This window comes from Scyliorhinus torazame, chromosome 3 (genome assembly GCF_047496885.1).
Source record: "Scyliorhinus torazame isolate Kashiwa2021f chromosome 3, sScyTor2.1, whole genome shotgun sequence".
NCBI lineage: Eukaryota > Metazoa > Chordata > Chondrichthyes > Carcharhiniformes > Scyliorhinidae > Scyliorhinus > Scyliorhinus torazame.
The window spans coordinates 674,298-695,572 of NC_092709.1; the positions used below are offsets into that span (position 1 = coordinate 674,298).

The window sequence follows — 21,275 nt, forward strand, 5'->3', positions numbered from 1 at the left end:
TCAAACTGGAGGCCTGTGACCAGTGGTGTGCCTCAGGGATCGGTGCTGGGTCCACTGTTATTTGTGATTTATATTAATGATTTGGATGAGAATTTAGGAGGCATGGTTAGTAAGTTTGCAGATGACACCAAGATTGGTGGCACAGTGGATAGTGAAGAAGGTTATCTAGGATTGCAACGGGATCTTGATCAATTAGGCCAGTGGGCCGACGAATGGCAGATGGAGTTTAATTTAGATAAATGTGAGGTGATGCATTTTGGCAGATCGAATCAGGCCAGGACCTACTCAGTTAATGGTATGGCGTTGGGGAGAGTTATAGAACAAAGAGATCTAGGAGTACAGGTTCATAGCTCCTTGAAGGTGGAGTCGCAGGTGGACAGGGTGGTGAAGAAGGCATTCGGCATGCTTGGTTTCATTGGTCAGAACATTGAATATAGGAGTTGGGACGTCTTGTTGAAGTTGTACAAGACATTGGTACGGCCACACTTGGAATACTGTGTGCAGTTCTGGTCACCCTATTATAGAAAGGATATTATTAAACTAGAAAGAGTGCAGAAAAGATTTACTAGGATGTTGCCGGGACTTGATGGTTTGAGTTATAAGGAGAGGCTGGATAGACTGGGACTTTTTTCCCTGGAGCGTAGGAGGCTTAGGGGTGAACTTATAGAGGTCTATAAAATAATGAGGGGCATAGATAAGGTAGATAGTCAACATCTTTTCCCAAAGGTAGGGGAGTCTAAAACTAGAGGGCATAGGTTTAAGGTGAGAGGGGAGAGATTCAGAAGGGCCCAGAGGGGCAATTTCTTCACTCAGAGGGTAGTGAGTGTCTGGAATGGGCTGCCAGAGGTAGTAGTAGAAGCGGGTACAATTGTGTCTTTCAAAAAGCATTTAGATGGTTACATGGGTAAGATGGGTATAGAGGGTTATGGGCCAAGTGCGGGCAACTGGGACTAGCTTTAATGGTAAAAAACTGGGCGGCATGGACTGGTTGGGCCGAAGGGCCTGTTTCCATGCTGTAAACGTCTATGATTCTATGATTCTATGATCCCCTGAAGACAGCGAGGATCCAAAGATTTCTGTCAAGGCCTCAGCAATTTCCTCTCCAGCCTCCTTCAGTATTCTGGGGTAGATCCCATCAGGCCCTGGGGACTTATCTACCTTAATATTTTTTAAGACACCCAACACCTCGTCTTTTTGGATCACAATGTGACCCAGGCTATCTACACCCCCTTCTCCAGACTCAACATCTACCAATTCCTTCTCTTTGGTGAATACTGATGCAAAGTATTCATTTAGTACCTCGCCCATTTCCTCTGGCTCCACACATAGATTCCCTTGCCTATCCTTCAGTGGGCCAACCCTTTCCCTGGCTACCCTCTTGCTTTTTATGTACGTGTAAAAAGCCTTGGGATTTTCCTTAACCCTATTTGCCAATGACTTTTCATGACCCCTTCTAGCCCTCCTGACTCCTTGCTTAAGTTCCTTCCTACTTTCCTTATATGCCACACAGGCTTTGTCTGTTCCCAGCCTTTTAGCCCTGACAAATGCCTCCTTTTTCTTTTTGACGAGGCCTACAATATCACTCGTCATCCAAGGTTCCCGAAAATTGCCGTATTTATCTTTCTTCCTCACAGGAACATGCCTGTCCTGTATTCCTTTCAACTGACACTTGAAAGCCTCCCACATGTCAGATGTTGATTTGCCCTCAAACATCCGCCCCCAATCTATGTTCTTCAGTTCCCGCCTAATATTGTTATAATTAGCCTACCCCCAATTTAGCACATTCATCCTCGGACCACTCTTATCCTTGTCCACCAGTACTTTAAAACTTACTGAATTGTGGTCACTGTTACCGAAATGCTCCCCTACTGAAACATCTACCACCTGGCCGGGCTCATTCCCCAATACCAGGTCCAGTACCGCCCCTTCCCTAGTTGGACTGTTTACATATTGTTTTAAGAAGCCCTCCTGGATGCTCCTTACAAACTCCGCCCCGTCTAAGCCCCTGGCACTAAGCGAGTCCCAGTCAATATTGGGGAAGTTGAAGTCTCCCATCACCACAACCCTGTTGTTTTTACTCTTTTCCAAAATCTGTCTACCTATCTGCTCCTCTATCTCCCGCTGGCTGTTGGGAGGCCTGTAGTATACCCCCAACATTGTGACTGCACCCTTCTTATTCCTGATCTCTACCCATATAGTCTCACTGCCCTCTGAGGTGTCCTCTCGCAGTATAGCTGTGATATTCTCCCGAACAAGTAGCGCAACTCCGCCTCCCCTTTTACGTCCCCCTCTATCCCGCCTGAAACATCTAAATCCTGGAACGTTTAGCTGCCAATCCTGCCCTTCCCTCAACCAGGTCTCTGTAATGGCAACAACATCATAGTTCCAAGTAGTAATCCAAGCTCTAAGTTCATCTGCCTTACCCGTAATGCTCCTTGCATTAAAACATATGCACTTCAGGCCACCAGACCCGCTGTGTTCAGCAACTTCTCCCCGTCTGCTCTGCCTCAGAGCCACACTGTCCCTATTCCCTAGTTCTCCCTCAATGCTCTCACCTTCTGACCTATTGCTCCCGTGCCCAACCCCCTGCCATACTAGTTTAAACCCTCCCGTGTGACACTAGCAAACCTCGCGGCCAGGCTATTTATGCCTCTCCGGTTTAGATGCAACCCGTCCATCTTATACAGGTCACACCTGCCCCGGAAGAGCTCCCAGTGGTCCAGATAACGGAAACCCTCCCTCCTACACCAGCTGTTTAGCCACGTGTTTGTCTGCTCTATCTTCCTATTTCTAGCCTCACTGGCACGTGGCACAGGGAGTAATCCCGAGATTACAACCCTCGAGGTCCTGTCTTTTAACTTTCTGCCTAGCTCCCTGAACTCCTGCTGCAGGACCTCACGCCCCTTCCTGCCTATGTCGTTAGTACCAATATGTACAACGACCTCTGCCTGTTTGCGCTCCCCCTTCAGGATTCCCTCTACCCGTTCGGAGACATCCTGGACCCTGGCACCAGGGAGGCAACATACCATCTTGGAGTCTCTTTCACGTCCACAGAAGCGCCTCTCTGTGCCCCTGACTATAGAGTCCCCATTACTATTACTCTTCTGCGCTTTGACCCTCCCTTCTGAACATCAGAGCCAGCCGTGGTGCCACTGCTCTGGCTGCTGCTGTTTTCCCCTGATAGGCTATCCCCCCCGACAGTATCCAAAGGGGTATATCTGTTCGAGAGGGGGACAACCACAGGGGATTCCTGCACTGACTGCCTGCCCTTTCTGGTGGTCACCCATTTCTCTGCCTGCACCTTGGGTGTGACCACATTTACATAACTGCGATCTATGACGCTTTCCGCCACCTGCATGCTCCTAAGTGCATCCAATTTCTGCTCCAACCGAACCATGCGGTCTGTGAGGAGCTGCAGTTGGGTGCACTTTCTGCAGATGAAGCCATCCGGGACGCTGGAAGCCTCCCGGACCTGCCACATCTCACAGTCAGAGCACAGCACCCCTCTAACTGACATTGTGTCAATTAATTAAAATTGAAATTTGTCTTTTTTTTAATAAATATATTTTTTTTAAATTGCAAAGTCACTGTCAACTATCTGTTTCCTAGCACTAGATTTCTAATAGAAATGCGATAGCTAACATTGGTGAGGGGCAATTTTAGTGTGGCAATCTACCTACCCTGCACATCTTTGGGTTGTGGGGGTGAAACCCAGGCAGACAGGGGGAGAATGTGCAATTTTCACAAGGGCCGGGATCGAACCCGAGTCCTCCGTGCCATAGGCAGGAGTGCTAACCACTGCACCACCTTGCTGTCCTATACGTTTTACCTTTCATACTCCCGGCATTTAGGTAGAGGCCATCCAGCCTTGTCTTACTCCCTTGAAACTTACTACTGCTGTATTCCCAGGAGAGGTTAGTAAAGTTTCTAGAATACGTAATAGAACAAAGAGTATAGAAGGTGGCAGGAATCTAACTTCAGGCAGAGCAAAAAAGGTGAGAAGTGTGAGAAGGGAGGTGGTCAATGCAGGACTGAGGGTGTTGTACCTAAATGCGCGCAGTATACAGAACAAGGTAAATGAGCTTGTAGTGCACATCGTAGTGCACCATCGGCCCCCGGCACCATCGGCCCCCGGCACCATCGGCCCCCGGCACCATCGGCCCCCGGCACCGTTGGCCCCCGGCTCCTTCCATTAACCACATCATCTTACTAAGTGAACACAACAGCTCTAATTAAATACTCCAGAAGGAACCCTCTGAATCCAGAAAATAAGCATTAGCCTAAGCTTTTATGATGGGGTGTCACAGTGGTTAGCACTGCTGCCTCACAGCGCCAGGGACCCGGGATGGCACGGTGGCACAGTGGTTAGCACTGCTGCCTCTCAGAGCCAGGGACCCGGGTCAGCACGGTGGCACAGTGGTTAGCACTGCTGCCTCACAGAGCCAGGGGCCCAGGGCAGCACGGTGACAGTGGTTAGCACTGCTGCCTCACAGAGCCAGGGACCCGGGTCAGCACGGTGACACAGTGGTTAGCACTGCTGCCTCACCGAGCCAGGGACCACAGTTCGATTCCCAGCTTGAGTCACTATCTGTGTGGAGTTTGCATGTTCTTCTCGTGTCTGTGTGGGTTTCCTCCGGGTGCTCCGGTTTCCTCCCACAGTCCAAAGATATGCAGGTTAAGTGGATTGGCCATGATAATTTGCCCCTTAGTGTCCAAAGGTATGCAGGTTAGGTGGGAATACAGGGCTAGGGTGGGGGAATGGGCCTAAGTAGGGTTTCAGAAGGTTGGTTCAGACTCCATGGGCTGAATGGCCTCATTTTGCACTGTAGGAATTCTATGGTTGCAACAAGCATCTCTAATTTCCTGTTTAATACCATCCCATACCTTGCAACTTTGGAGGCCCTAGATGGCTACCACTAATGTTTTCTGCCCCTTGTTGAATCTTAGCTCCACCCAGACTGATTCTATGTCTAGATTGTTGTGATCCCAGTTGATGTTATAACTGGAGGGGAAGATTGATTGGATCCTGGGCTCGAAAAACTGTAACTTTTATTTGTTTTTAATAAAAGGTTGAGGAACAGAACCACAAGACCGTTAATTAGTTTTAACAAGAAAAAGAAATAGTTAAACATGGAAAAATTTGATTATGATGCAATACTCGTTTACCCAACCCCCCTTTAGCTTAATAATTCTACATAATTAAAAAACATATTAATCCACAATGGTCTGATTAACACAAAGTCCTTTTAAGCACACCGGATGACTGTGGTCAAATGCCGGCATTACGCTCTAAAACCCAAATTTGTGTGTCAATTTCTCCTCAGAATCCCGCCAGATGATTGTCATGTGAGAGTTTCCAAACTCCACACCCTAAGTTAAAATGTTAGCTCATAAGTATGCTTTCCCTTAACCGTTTGCATTCTGAAATTCAGACCAGGTTTTCCAAAAACAAAGCTTCTGGTCCACTTTTTAAAAATAAATTTAGAATACCCAATTCATTTTTCCAATTAAGGGGCAATTTAGCGTGGCCAATCCACCTAGCCTGCACAGGGTTGTGGGGGCGAAACCCATGCAAACAGGGAGAATGTGCAAACTCCACACGGACAGTGACCCGGGGCCGGGATCGAACCTGGGGTCTTCCACTCTAATGCAAATTGCAAAATTCCCGTTACACTTTCCCAAAAATCACCCAATCCTGAATTATTATTAATCCAGCTTTATTATTTCTTGATTATCTTTTATTTCCTTTTTATTTGTGTCATTATTTAAATGTATGCCTAAGGGCATTAGAATTTAACTAGTAAAATCTCCTGTGCCAGTTTTACATCTGTCTTTTCAAAACAAGTATTTCTTGGAAATGTCAAACTTTATCTTGTTTATCCTTTCACAGTTTGTAACTTCATGTGCCACGAGAAATGCCTCAGGAATGTGAAGACTCTTTGTTCATGTTTAGCGCCAAACCTGGTAAAGGTAAGAAAACCAGTGGATGCAAAACTGGTTTCAATTCTTGTTAAGACTCGGTACCCATCAAAGAGTTCTGCACCGGAGAGAACTTGTTTCTGTTTTTGTTCATCAGACTAAAGTTAATTTGCAGAAGTTAAAAAATAACCATTTTTCTGATGATTCAATCTGTCCAGTGCTTGTTATAAGATAGGTTCGTGCTCCTGAAATACCTGTACATTATGGTCTTAGTCTTAGAACAAGCAAAAAGGTGTCAGAGGAATTTAAGTGACTACCAGGCTCTGCACAACATGGAACGAGCAAAGATATACACTGACAAAATATTAAAAGTAAAGACCATAAGATATAGGAGCAGAATTAGGCCATTCAGTCCACCGAGTCTGAGTCAAAAGTACATTAAGAACTTAATTCTCTGACTATTTTTGGCGTGTTTTGGTGTTTTTTAAATATAATTCATTTGCTGTTTTAGATAATTCAGTAGTGCATAACTACAAACACCCCCACAATGTGCAGAATGTGTATTAAAAACTGATTTAAATGGAGAAAGACTGCAGAAAGCAGCAGCACAGAGGGATCTGGGGATCCTTGTGCATAAACCACAAAAAGCTAGCATGAAAGTTCAGCAGGTCATTGGAAAGGCAAATGGAATTTTGGCATTTGTTTCAAGGGGAACGGAGTATAAAAATAGGGAACTGTTAAAACTAAACACAGCACTAGTTAGCCCACACCTGGAATACGGTGAACTGTGAATTTGACTCCCTTATCTAAGGAAAGATAGACTGGCATTGGAGGCAGTCCAGAGAAGGTTCACTACGTCAATCCCAGGTACAGAGGGATTCTCTATGAGGAGAGGTTGAGTAGGTTGGGCGTGTACTCATTGGAGTTCAGAAGAATGAGAGGTGACCTTATTGAGAAAAACAAGAAAATATCAGCTTGATGAGACACGGATTTATGAAAGGGAAATCATATTTGACAAACATGCTGGAGTTTTTTCAGGGCATAACTCATAGAATTGATACGGGTGAACCAGTGGATGTGGAACATTTGGAATTTCAGAAAGTCCCATAAGAGGTTAATGCATAAAATTAAAATGCAGGGGCGGCACTGGCTAGCACTGCTGCCTCACGGCGCTGAGGTCCCAGGTTCGATCCCGGCTCTGGGTCACTGTCTGTGTGGAGTTTGCACATTCTCCCCGTATTTGCGTGGGTTTCGCCCCCACAACCCAAAGGTGTGCAGGGTAGGTGGATTGGCCGCGCTAAACTGCCCCTTAATTGGAAAAAATGAATTGGGCACTCTAAATTTAAAAAAAAAAAACCATTAAAATGCATGGGATTGGGGATAATGTATTGACATGGATTGAGAATTGGTGAGCAGACAGGAAACAGAGAGTCGGAATAAATGGGTTTGTTTGGAGTGGTGACTAGTGGGTTCCCCCAGGGATCAGTGCTTGGGCCCCAGCTCTTCACAGTAGATATCAATGAGGGAAGAAAATGTAATAATTCCAAATTTGCTGGTGATGCAAAACCAGGTTGGAATATGAGTGGTGAGAAGGATATTAAGAGGCTTCAAGGTGATTTAGACAAGTTGAGTGAGTGAGCAGATACATGGTAGATGCAGTAAGTAAGTAAAGTCGCCACAGTCCCAGATGACCATAGACTGCTGACAGGTGGTGGTTTAACCCGAGGGTCACCAGACCTCAGGCTAGGGGCAAGGGTGAGAAGACGGGGCCTTCATGAATAACCTCAGGCTTGAGGACCAAAGGCTTCCTCCTAACTTGTAAGACTATCAAGACTCTTCTTTCACATCTTCGTTTTTCAAAATTTTTCCAATTAAGGGGCAGTTTAGCGCGGCCAATCCACCTACCCTGCGCATCTTTGGGATGTGGGGGTGCAACCCACGCAGACACGGGGAGAATGTGCAAACTCCACACGGACAGTGACCCAGAGCCGGGATCGAACCCGGGTCCTCGGCGCAGTGAGGCAGCAGTGCTAACCAATGCACCACCGTGCTGCCCCAGGAAAATCACAGTTAACCACTGAGTTGATTCAAGCCTCAGACCCGACATAGACACAAACTAGGAGCAGGAGGAGGCCATTCAGCCCTTCAAGCCCACTCTGCCAGTCATTCTGGTCATGGCTGGTCATCCAACTCAATAGCCTAATCCCGCTTTATCCCCATAGCCTTTTATCCCCTTCACCCTAAGTGTGATATCGAACTACTTGAAAACATACAATATTTTGGCCTCAACTACTTCCTGTGGTAGTGAACTCCACAGCAGGCGAATGTAACCCGGGTTTACTTTAAGCTTTATCTGTACAGTTAGCATGCTTCATATTACATTTTTGTTCTCCCTGTTTATGTATAATTCTTCAATGAAAATGGTAATTGTATTTTCTGTGATACATTCATGAAGAATAAACTAGAGACAGAAACCATTCAGCACGTATCTCTGTGATGATCTTTATGATGATAGTTCTTTAACTGGAACTAACTACTCTAATCGCAATCCCCTGATCTTCTCTCATATCATGTAATATTCTTGTGAAATATTACTGGGAATGAGTGCTGTCTCTGGCTGGAATCCACTCTCAATGATTTCCTTTGGAGACTATTTGTCAGCAACCTCAGTCAGTGCATTTTCAGAGGAGCCAGCCGAGATGGGAAATTGACTTTGTTGTAAACTGTGGGCAGCGACCTGCACTCTAACACCTGTCCACCAAAAACCTCATCCGCAGGCGGCATTAACCCATGTCTTGATCAATGTATTGGCAAGAATTGATTCAGGTGTCTCAAACAAAGAACAAAGAAATGTACAGCACAGGAACAGGCCCTTCGGCCCTCCAAGCCCGTGCCGACCATGCTGCCCAACTAAACTACAATCTTCTACACTTGCATGTCTTTGAAGGAGGGTGAGTGTATATAAACTAGGGATTGATTGATCCTCTCATTGTTCTAGATTCCTGTGGCACACTGTCTTGGAGCTCCTGCACAGTACAAGAAGAAATTCTGTGCTGTCTGTAGACGGCAATTGGAAGAAAGTCCTGCAACACGGTGTGAAGGTACAGTAATAATTCAGAGCGATTAATAATTCAATTGAAATAAACTTGTAAAATAATGGATATGCATTTTGTTTCCGGGGAATAAAATATTAAAGGGCCATTAGGTATGCAGACAAATCATAATTTCTGTTTTATTATTGTGTTGATCGTCAGTGGTTGAGCCAGGCACTAGCACTCGATAACTAACAATACTGTGAACTAAAGTGAACTTTACCACTGTTACGCAACAATTAACATAAAACGATATATTGCACCAAATCTTCAACACAAAGAGATATAAATAGCATGTCACACTATCTCTACTCTCTGAATAATATGATTGGTGAAGTTTGTGTTATAAGCAAATGATTAAATTATTTGAGATATTTTTCTCCCTTTGGTGCCTCGTTACCATTCATTTGTCACGGTCAAAAATTCTCTGTTGGATTTGGGTTTGTTTTTTGTCACGAGTACCGAGGTACAGTAAAAAGTATTGTTTTGCAAACAGCTCAAACACATCATTCCGTACATGAAAATAAAAGAAGAAAATACATAATAGGGCAATACAAGGTACACAATGTAAATACATAGACACCGGCATCGGGTGAAGCATACAGGAGTGTAGAATTAATCAGGTCAGTCCATAAGAGGGTCGTTTACGAACCTGGTGACAGCGGGGAAGAAGCTGTTTTTGAATCTGTTTGTGCATGTTCTCAGACTTTTGTATCTCCTGCCCGATGGAAGAAGTTGGAAGAGTGAGTAAGCCGGGTGGGAGGGGTCTTTGATTATGCTGCCCGCTTTCCCCAGGCAGCGGGAGGTGTAGATGGAGTCAATGGATGGGAGATGGGTTTGTATGATTGACTGGGCTGTGTTCACGACTCTGAAGTTTCTTGCGGTCTTGGGCCGAGCAGTTGCCATACATGTGATGTAGCTCTTTAGTTTTGCTGGCATTGAGAAATGAAATGAAATGAAAACCGCTTATTGTCACAAATAGGCTTCAAATGAAGTTACTGTGAAAAGCCCCTAGTCGCCACATTCCGGCGCCTGTTCGGGGAGGCTGGTATGGGAATTGAACCGTACTGCTGGCCTGCCTTGGTCTGCTTTCAAAGCCAGCGATTTAGCCCAGTGTGCTAAACCAAGATTGTTGTCGCTGCACCACTCCACTAGATTCTCTATCTCCCTCCTGTATTCTGCCTCGTTGTTATTCGAGATCCGGCCCACAATGGTCGTATCGTCATCAAATTTGTCGATGGAATTGGAACCAAATTTTACCACGCAGTTGTGTTTGTACAAGGAGTATAGTAGGGGGCTAAGATATAGTTCGAGTACATTAGATGGGTTGTTTTTTGTACAGTGTGTGCAGGAGGGTTTCCTGACACAGTATGTTGACAGGCCAACAAGAGGCGAGGCCACGTTGGATTTGGTTTTGGGTAATGAACCAGGCCAGGTGTTGGATTTGGAGGTAGGAGAGCACTTTGGGGACAGTGACCACAATTCGGTGACGTTTACGTTAATGATGGAAAGGGATAAGTATACACCGCAGGGCAAGAGTTATAGCTGGGGGAAGGGCAATTATGATGCCATTAGACGTGACTTGGGGGGGATAAGGTGGAGAAGTAGGCTGCAAGTGTTGGGCACACTGGATAAGTGGAGCTTGTTCAAGGTTCAGCTACTGCATGTTCTTGATAAGTATGTACCGGTCAGGCAGGGAGGAAGGCGCCGAGCGAGGGAACCGTGGTTTACCAAAGAAGTGGAATCTCTTGTTAAGAGGAAGAAGGAGGCCTATGTGAAGATGAGGTGTGAAGTTTCAGTTGGTGCGATGGATAGTTACAAGGTAGCGAGGAAGGATCTAAAGAGAGAGCTAAGACGAGCAAGGAGGGGCGTGAGAAGTATTTGGCAGGAAGGATAAGGAAAACCCAAAAGCTTTCTATAGGTATGTCAGGAATAAGCGAATGACTAGGGAAAGAGTAGGACCAGTCAAGGACAGGGATGGGAAGTTGTGTGTGGAGTCTGAAGAGATAGGCGAGATACTAAATGAATATTTTTCGTCAGTATTCACTCAGGAAAAAGATAATGTTGTGGAGGAGAATGCTGAGCCCCAGGCTAATAGATTAGATGGCATTGAGGTACGTAGGGAAGAGGTGTTGGCAATTCTGGACAGGCTGAAAATAGATAAGTCCCCGGGACCTGATGGGATTTATCCTAGGATTCTCTGGGAGGCCAGGGAAGAGATTGCTGGACCTTTGGCTTTGATTTTTATGTCACCATTGGCTACAGGAATAGTGCCAGAGGACTGGAGGATAGCAAATGTGGTCCCTTTGTTCAAAAAGGGGAGCAGAAACAACCCCGGCAACTATAGACCGGTGAGCCTCACGTCTGTAGTGGGTAAAGTCTTGGAGGGGATTATAAGAGACAAGATTTATAATCATCTAGATAGGAATAATATGATCAGGGATAGTCAGCATGGCTTTGTGAAGGGTAGGTCATGCCTCACAAACCTTATCGAGTTCTTTGAGAAGGTGACTGAACAGGTAGACGAGGGTAGAGCAGTTGATGTGGTGTATATGGATTTCAGCAAAGCGTTTGATAAGGTTCCCCACGGTAGGCTATTGCAGAAAATACGGAGGCTGGGGATTGAGGGTGATTTAGAGATGTGGATCAGAAATTGGCTAGCTGAAAGAAGACAGAGGGTGGTGGTTGATGGGAAATGTTCAGAATGGAGTTCAGTCACAAGTGGAGTACCACAAGGATCTGTTCTGGGGCCGTTGCTGTTTGTCATTTTTATCAATGACCTAGAGGAAGGCGGAGAAGGGTGGGTGAGTAAATTTGCAGACAATACTAAAGTCGGTGGTGTTGTCGATAGTGTGGAAGGATGTAGTAGGTTACAGAGGGATATAGATAAGCTGCAGAGCTGGGCTGAGAGGTGGCAAATGGAGTTTAATGTAGAGAAGTGTGAGGTGATTCACTTTGGAAGGAATAACAGGAATGCGGAATATTTGGCTAATGGTAAAATTCTTGAAAGTGTGGATGAGCAGAGGGATCTAGGTGTCCATGTACATAGATCCCTGAAAGTTGCCACCCAGGTTGATAGGGTTGTGAAGAAGGCCTGTGGAGTGTTGGCCTTTATTGGTAGAGGGATTGAGTTCCGGAGTCAGGAGGTCATGTTGCAGCTGTACAGAACTCTGGTACGGCCGCATTTGGAATATTGCGTACAGTTCTGGTCACCGCATTATAGGAAGGACGTGGAGGCTTTGGAGCGGGTGCAGAGGAGATTTACCAGGATGTTGCCTGGCATGGAGGGAAAATCTTATGAGGAAAGGCTGATGGACTTGAGGTTGTTTTTGTTGGAGAGAAGAAGGTTAAGAGGAGACTTAATAGTGGCATACAAAATGATCAGGGGGTTGGATAGGGTGGACAGTGAGAGCCTTCTCCCGCGGATGGAAATGGCTGGCACGAGGGGACATAGCTTTAAACTGAGGGGTAATAGGTATAGGACAGAGGTCAGAGGTAGGTTCTTTACGCAAAGTGTAGTGAGGCCGTGGAATGCCCTACCTGCTACAGTAGTGAACTCGCCAACATTGAGGGCATTTAAAAGTTTATTGGATAAACATATGGATGATAATGGCATAGTGTAGGTTAGATGGCTTTTGTTTCGGTGCAACATCGTGGGCCGAAGGGCCTGTACTGCGCTGTATTGTTCTATGTTCTACGCAGCCTTGCGGGACCCCGGTATTGAGAACTATTGTGGAGGAGGTGTTGTCTATTCTTCCTGATTGTGGTCTGTGGGTCAGAAAGTCGAGGATCCAGTTGCAGAGTGAGGAGCCAAGCCCGAGGTTTTGGAGCTTTGATATGAGCTTGGCTGGGGTTATGGTGTTGAAGGCGGAGTTGTAGTCAATAAATAGGAGTCTGATGTAGGAGTTCTTGTTGTCGAGAAGCTCTCGGGATGAGTGTAGGGCCAGGGAGATGGCGTCTGCTGTGGACAGGTTGCGGCAGTATTGCAGTGGATCAAGGCGTTCTGGGGGTATGGAGTCGATGCGCTTCATGACCAACCTCTCAAAGCACTTCATTACGACTGATATCAGAGTCACCCACAATACCAGGTTAAAGTCCAACAGGTTTGTTTGGAATCACTAGTTTTCGGAGCATAGCTCCTTAGCAGGTGAGTGAAGAGGTAGGTTACACAAAAACAGCATATAAACACAAAGTCAATGATGCATTTGTTCCTCTGTTTAAGAAGGGTAGCAAGGATAATCCCGGGAACTACAGGCCGGTGAGCCTTACTTCAGTGGTAGGGAAATTACTGGAGAGAATTCTTCGAGACAGGATCTACTCCCATTTGGAAGCAAATGGACGTATTAGTGAGAGGCAGCACGGTTTTGTGAAGGGCAGGTCGTGTCTCACTAACTTGATAGAGTTTTTCGAGGAGGTCACTAAGATGATTGATGCAGGTAGGGCAGTAGATGTTGTCTATATGGACTTCAGTAAGGCCTTTGACAAGGTCCCTCATGGTAGACTAGTACAAAAGGTGAAGTCACACGGGATCAGGGGTGAACTGGCAAGGTGGATACAGAACTGGCTAGGCCATAGAAGGCAGAGGGTAGCAATGGAGGGATGCTTTTCTAATTGGAGGGCTGTGACCAGTGGTGTTCCACAGGGATCAGTGTTGGGACCTTTGCTGTTTGTAGTATATATAAATGATTTGGAGGAAAATGTAACTGGTCTGATTAGTAAGTTTGCAGACGACACAAAGGTTGGTGGAATTGCGGATAGCGATGAGGACTGTCAGAGGATACAGCAGGATTTAGATTGTCTGGAGACTTGGGCGGAGAGATGGCAGATGGAGTTTAATCCGGACAAATGTGAGGTCATGCATTTTGGAAGGGCTAATGCAGGTAGGGAATATACAGTGAATGGTAGAACCCTCAAGAGTATTGAAAGTCAAAGAGATCTAGGAATACAGGTCCACAGGTCATTGAAAGGGGCAACACAGGTGGAGAAGGTAGTCAAGAAGGCATACGGCATGCTTGCCTTCATTGGCCGGGGCATTGAGTATAAGAATTGGCAAGTCATGTTGCAGCTGTATAGAACCTTAGTTAGGCCACACTTGGAGTATAGTGTTCAATTCTGGTCGCCACACTACCAGAAGGATGTGGAGGCTTTAGAGAGGGTGCAGAAGAGATTTACCAGAATGTTGCCTGGTATGGAGGGCATTAGCTATGAGGAGCGGTTGAATAAACTCGGTTTGTTCTCACTGGAACGAAGGAGGTTGAGGGGAGACCTGATAGAGGTATACAATTATGAGGGGCATAGACAGAGTGGATAGTCAGAGGCTTTTCCCCAGGGTAGAGGGGTCAATTACTAGGGAGCATAGGTTTAAGGTGAGAGGGGCAAGGTTTAGAGTAGATGTACGAGGCAAGTTTTTTACGCAGAGGGTAGTGGGTACCTGGAACTCACTACCGGAGGAGGTAGTGGAAGCAGGGACGATAGGGACATTTAAGGGGCATCTTGACAAATATATGAATAGGATGGGAATAGAAGGATACGGACCCAGGAAGTGTAGAAGATTGTAGTTTAGTCGGGCAGTATGGTCGGCACGGGCTTGGAGGGCCGAAGGGCCTGTTCCTGTGCTGTACATTTCTTTGTTCTTTGTTTGCATTGGATCTCCAAGAAAATCGCACATATAGACACAGACAATAAGTTTCTACAAAGATGCAAGAACAAAATTGCATCATTGACTTTGTGTTTATATGCTGTGTTTGTGTAACCTACCTCTTCACTCACCTGATGAAGGTGCTACCGTGTTGTGCGGGTTCCCGCCTTTACCACACTTCTTTACAGAAATCCATGTAGACTACATCAACTCATCATCATAGAATTTACAGTGCAGGAGGCCACCTGGCCCATCGAGTCTGCACCGGCTCCCGGAAAGAGCACCCTACCCAAGGTCAACACCTCCACCCTATCCCCACAAGCCAGCAGCCCCACCCAACACTAAGGGCAATTTTGGACACTAAGGGCAATTTATCACGGCCAATCCACTTAACCTGCACATCTTTAGACTGTGGGAGGAAACCCACGCAGACACTGGGAGGACGTGCAGACTCTGCACAGAGAGTGACCCAAGCCGCAATCGAACCTGGGACCCTGGAGCTGTGAAGCAATTGTGCTATCCACAATGCTACCGTGCTGCCCTGTGGCACAGTAACACAGTGGTTAGCACTGTTGCTTCACATTGCCAGGGACGCAGGTTCGATTCCCGGCTTGGGTCACTGTCTGTGTGGAGTCTGCACGTTCTCCCCGTGTCTGCGTGGGTTTCCTCCGGGTGCTCAGGTTTCCTCCCACAAGTCCCGAAAGATGTGCTTGTTAGGTGAATTGGACATTCTGAATTCTTCCTCTGTATACCCGAACAGGCACCGGAATGTGGCGACTAGGGGCTTTTCACAGTAACTTCATTGCAGTGTTATTGTAAGCCTACTTGTGACAATGATAAAGATTATCATTGTTATACCTCTGTCAATGAAAGAGAGCATTCCATATACTTTCTTGAAATAACAAAGAACAATATAGCACAGGAACAGGCCCTTCGGCCCTCCAAGCCTGTACTGGCCGTGATACTAATCTTGGCCAAAACCCTCCGCACTTCCTTGTGCCGTATCCCTCTATACCCATCCTATCCATGTATTTGTCAAGATGCCTTTTGAACGCCGTTAATGTATCTGCTTCCACAGCCTCCCCTGGCAAAGTGTTCCAGGTACTCCCCATTCTCTGTGTAAGAAAACCTGCCTCGCACATCTCCTCTAAACTTTGCCCCACGGACCTTAAACCTATGCCCCCTGGTGACTGACCCCCTCCACCCTGGCAAAGAGTGCCTGCCCATCCACTCTATCCATGCCCCTCATAATCTTGTAGACCTCTATCGGGTCACCCCTCACTCTCTGTCGTTGTAAAGAAAACAGTCAGTCTATTCAGCCTCTCCACATAACTAACACCCTCCAGACCAGGCAACACCGTGGTAAACCTCCTCTGCACCCTCTCCAAAGCCTCCACATTCTTCTGGTGTGGCCACCAGAATTGTGCGCAATATTCCAAATGTGGCCGTACGAAGGTTCTATACAACTGTAGCAAGACTTGCCAGCTTTTGTACTCTATGCCCCGTCCAATGAAGGCAAGCATTCTGTATGCTTTCTTGACTCCCGTGCCCACTTGTGTTGCCACTTTCAAAGATCTGTGTACCTGCACGCCCAGATCTCTCTGACTTTCTGTATTCCTAAGAGTTTTGCCATTTACTGTATATTTCCCCTCTATGTTCGACCAACCAAAATGCATTACCTCACATTTGTCCAGATTAAACTCCATTTGCCATTTCTCTGCCCAAGTCTCTAATCTATCTATGTCCTGCTGTATCCTCTGACAATCCTCAACACCATCTGCCATTCCACCAACCTCGGTGTCATCTGTGAACTTTCTAATCAGACCAGCTACATTTTCCTCCAAATTGTTAATATATAACACAAACAGTAGGGGGTCCCAACCCCGTGCCCTGTGAGACACCACTTGAAACAACTGTCCAATTACAAGGGCAGCCATCGACCATTACGATTTGTTTCCTGTTACTAAGCCAAGTTTTTAGCCAGTTTGCCACATTGCCCTGTATCCTGTGGTCTTTCACTTTCTTCACCAATCTGCCATGTGGGACTTTGTCAAACCCCTTGCTAAAGTCCATGCACACCACATCCACTGCACTACCTTCATCAACCGTTCTTGTCACTTCCTCAAAGAATTCGATCAAATTGTGATGCAAGACCTTCCTTTAACAAACCCATGCTGACCATCCCTGACTAGTCCATGCCTTTCTATGTGACAGTTAATCCTATCTCTCAGGATTGATTGTACTAATTTGCCCACCACTGATGTAAGACTAACCGGCCTATCATTGTTTGATAATTCCTTCAATCCCTTTTTGAACAATGGAACCACATTTGCATTTCTCCAGTCCTCTGGTACCTTCCTTGTGTCTAGACACAATCATCTTCAGAGCATCTACTATCCCCTCCCTGACCTCCTTCAGTAGTCTTGGAAACAATTCCTCTGGTCCTGGCAATTTATCAACTTTCAAGGATTCCAACCCTTCCAGTACTTCCTCTGTCTTTATGATTATCCCATCTAGTATCTCACAGTGTTCCTCCTGGACGACTATGTCTGCATCATCCATTTCCTTTGTAAATACAGAGACAAAATATTAATTTAAAACCCTCCCACAGCCTCTGCATCTACACACAAGTTCCCTTCTTCATCTCTGACAGGTCCCACTTTTTCCTTAACTAACCTTTTGCCATTAATATATTGGCAAAACATCTTTGGGTTTTCTTTAACTTTACTTGCTAATCTTTTTCAATGCCCTCTTTTCGATGGGCGGCACGGTAGCACAGTGGTTAGCACCATTGCTTCACAGTTCCAGGGTCCCGGGTTCGATTCCCGGCTCGGGTCACTGTCTGTGTGGAGTCCACACGTTCTCCCCGTGTCTGCGTGGGTTACCTCCGGGTGCTCCGGTTTCCTCCCACAAGTCCCAATAGACGTGCTGTTAGATGGATTGGACATTCTGAATTCTCCCTCCGTGTACCCGAACAGGCGCCGGAATGTGGCGACTAGGGGATTTTCACAGTCATTTCATTGCAGTGTTAATGTAAGCCTACTTGTGACAATAAAGATTATTTTTTTCAAATGAGGCGACTTGTTAGAAATATGTAAGATCCTGAATGGTATTGACAGGATGGATTTCCTTATTTCCTTTTTGACTTTGATCCTGCACTTTCTATATCCGTCTGGGCTATCTGCAGTGCTCAGTTCTTTATGCCTGTCGTACGTTTTCTTTCTCTGTTTGATCTTCCCTATATTTCCCGACACCACACGGGCTGCAGTGGTTCCAGAACCAGCTGACCATCACCTTCTCCACGGTCATTGGGGATTGGGCAACGAACGCCGGCCTAGCCGGTGACACCCACATAACTTGAATGAATAAAAATGAAGCCAGAGCTCCCTGGCTGACAACTAAATTAATGAAGGCGAGGAAGAAATGTGTGCTTATGATAAGTGTCAGGTAGAAAATGTAACTGCGAACCAGGCTGAATACAGACGGCCGGGAGGGGAAGTGAAAAAGCAACTCGGAGGCAAAGAGTGGGTATGAAAAGACAATGGCAAATAGCATAGATGGAATCCCAAAGTCTTCAAGAGGCATATAAATGGTAAATGGAGCGCACAGACCGATTTGACATGGTGCCGCAAGATTGTTAAAAACTGTAAGAGCCCATGGTGTTACGGAAAGATCCTGGCATGGATAGAGGATTGGCTGACTGGCAGAAGGCAGAGAGTTGGGATAAAGGGGTCTTTTCCAGGATGGCAGCCGGTTTCTAGTGGTGTTCCTCAGGGGTCTGTGCTGGGACCACAACATTTCACAATATACATTAATGATCTGGAAGAAGGAACTGAAGGCACTGTTGCTAAGTTTGCAGATGGTACAAAGATCTGTTGAGGGACAGGTAGTATTGAGGAAGCAGGGGGGCTGCAGAAGGATTTGGACAGGCTAGGAGAGTGGGCAAAGAAGTGGCAAATGAAATACAATGTGGAAAAGTGTGAGGTTATGCACTTTGGAAGGAGGAATTTTCTAAATGGGGAAATGCTCAGGAAATCAGAAACACAAAGGGACTTGGGAGTCTGTACTCGTTGGAGTTTAGAAGGATGAGAGGGGATCTTATTGAAACTTACAGGATACTGCGGGGCCTGGATAGAGTGGAGGTGGAGAGGATGTTTCCACTTGTAGGAAAAACCAGAACCAGATACACAATCTCAGACCCCTAAGGGACGATCCTTTGAAACAGAGATGAGGAGGAATTTCTCCAGCCAGAGGGTGGTGAATTTGTGGAACTCTTTGCCGGAGAGGGCTGTGGAGGCCAAATCACTGAGTGTCTTTAAGACAGAGATAGATAGGTTTTTGATCAATAAGGGGATCCGGGGTTATGGGGAGAAGGCAGGAGAATGGGGATGAAAAAAATATCAGCCATGATTGAATGGCGGAGCAGACTCGATGGGCCGAGTGGCCTAATTCTGCTCCGATGTCTTATGGTCCTATGATTAGGTGGTGTTGGTGGTGGCAGAGGGCTGGAGATTGCAGACATTATACCCTGGTTCAAAAAGGTTGTAAAGATAGGCCAATCAATTTAATCTTGGTGGTGGCAAACTGTTAGAAACAATGATAAAATCAAATTACACGGATGCTGGAATCTGAAACCAAAAGCAAAAATGCTGGAAAATGGCAGCATTTGTAAGGAGAGAAAAGAGCTGCGGGAAGTGCACCCAACTTCAGCTCGTCAAAGACCGTGTTAGGGAACTGGAGCTGAAGCTGGATGAACTTCGGATCATCCGGGAGGCAGAGGGGTGATTGAGAAGAGTTACAGGGAGGTAACCACACCCAAGGTACAGGACAAGAATAGCTGGGTTACAGTCAGGGGGAAAAAAACAAACAGGCAGACAGTGCAGGGATCCCTCGTGGCCGTTCCCCTTCAAAACAAGTATACCGTTTTGGATGCTGTTGGGGGGGATGACCTACTGGGGGAAGGCCCTAGCGGCCAGGTCTCTGGCACTGAGTCTGGCTCTGGGGCTCAGAAGGGAAGGGGGAGAATAGAAAAGCAATAGTTGTAGGAGATTCAATGGTTAGGGGAATAAATAGGAGATTCTGTGGTCGCGAGCGAGATTCCCGGAAGGTATGTTGCCTCCCGGGTGCCAGGGCCAGGGATGTCTCGGATCGTGTCTTCAGGATCCTTAAGGGGGAGGGTGTGCAGCCAGAAGTCGTGGTGCACATTGGTACCAACGACATAGGTAGGAAAAGGGGTGTGGAGGTAATAAACAAGTTTAGGGAGTTAGGCTGGAAGTTAAAAGCCAGGACAGACAGAGTTGTCATCTCTGGTTTGTTGCCGGTGCCACGTGATAGCGAGGCTAGGAATAGGGAGAGAGTGCAGCTGAACACGTGGCTGCAGGAATGGTGTAGGTTGGAGAGCTTCAGGTATTTGGATAATTGGAGCGCATTCTGAGGAAGGTGGGACCTGTACAAGCAGGACGGGTTGCATCTGAACCAGAGGGGCACCAATATCCTGGGATAGAGGTTTTCTAGTACACTTCGGGAGGGTTTAAACTAATTTGGCAGGGGAATGGGAACCGGATTTGTAGTCCAGCAACTAAGGTAGCCGATATTCAGGACGCCAAAGCGTGTAATGAGGCAGTGGGGAAGGGAACACTGACAAAGGAGAGTACTTGCAGGCACGGAGATGGGTTGAAGTGTGTATACTTCAACGCAAGAAGCATCAGGAATAAGGTGGGTGAACTTAAGGCATGGATCAGTACTTGGGACTACGATGTGGTGGCCATCACGGAAACTTGGATAGAAGAGGGACAGAAATGGTTGTTGGAGGTCCCTGGTTATAGATGTTTCAATAAGATTAGGGAGGGTGGTAAAAGAGGTGGGGGGGGTGGCATTATTAATTAGAGATAGTATAACAGCTGCAGAAAGGCAGTTTGAGGAGTATCACCCTATTGAGGTAGTATGGGTTGAAGTCAGAAATAGGAAAGGAGCAGTCACCTTGTTAGGAGTTTTCTATAGGCCCCCCCAATAGTAGCAGAGATGTGGAGGAACAGATTGGGAAACAGATTTTGGAAAGGTGCAGAAGTCACAGGGTAGTAGTTATGGGCGACTTTAACTTCCCAAATATTGAGTGGAAACTCTTTAGATCAAATAGTTTGGATGGGGTGGTGTTTGTGCAGTGTGTCCAGGAAGCTTTTCTTTTTTTTAATTAAATATTTTATTGAAAATTTTTGGTCAACCAACACAGTACATTGTGCATCCTTTACACAATATTATAACAACACAAATAACAATGACCTATTTTATAAACAAAAATGAATAAATAATAAATAACAAAAATGAAAACTAGCCCTAATTGGCAACTGCCTTGTCACAAGTAACACTCTCCAAAAATATAATTTAACAGTCCAATATATAATTATCTGTAGCAACGACCTATACATACTATACAGTATATATTAACAACCCTGAGAGTCCTTCTGGTTCCTCCTCTCTCCCCCCCCCCCCCCCCCCCCCCCCGATCCTGGGCTGCTGCTGCTGCCTTCTTTTTCCCATTCCGTCTATCTTTCTGCGAGGTATTCGACGAACGGTTGCCACCGCCTGGTGAACCCTTGAGCCGACCCCCTTAGGACGAACTTAATCCG

General features: G+C 46.2%; 1 protein-coding gene across 1 annotated transcript in view; it reads left to right on the forward strand.

Moving 5' to 3' along the window:
- Positions 1–5,894: 5,894 nt before the first annotated feature.
- LOC140408239 (diacylglycerol kinase theta) overlaps positions 5,895–21,275 on the forward strand; it is a 267,197-nt gene continuing 251,816 nt past the window's right edge. Inside the window, exons 1-2 of the mRNA XM_072495177.1 lie at positions 5,895–5,970; positions 8,918–9,020. Coding sequence (XP_072351278.1) covers positions 5,902–5,970; positions 8,918–9,020 — 172 coding nt within the window. The 5' untranslated portion in view covers positions 5,895–5,901. The remainder of the gene's footprint in view (positions 5,971–8,917; positions 9,021–21,275) is intronic.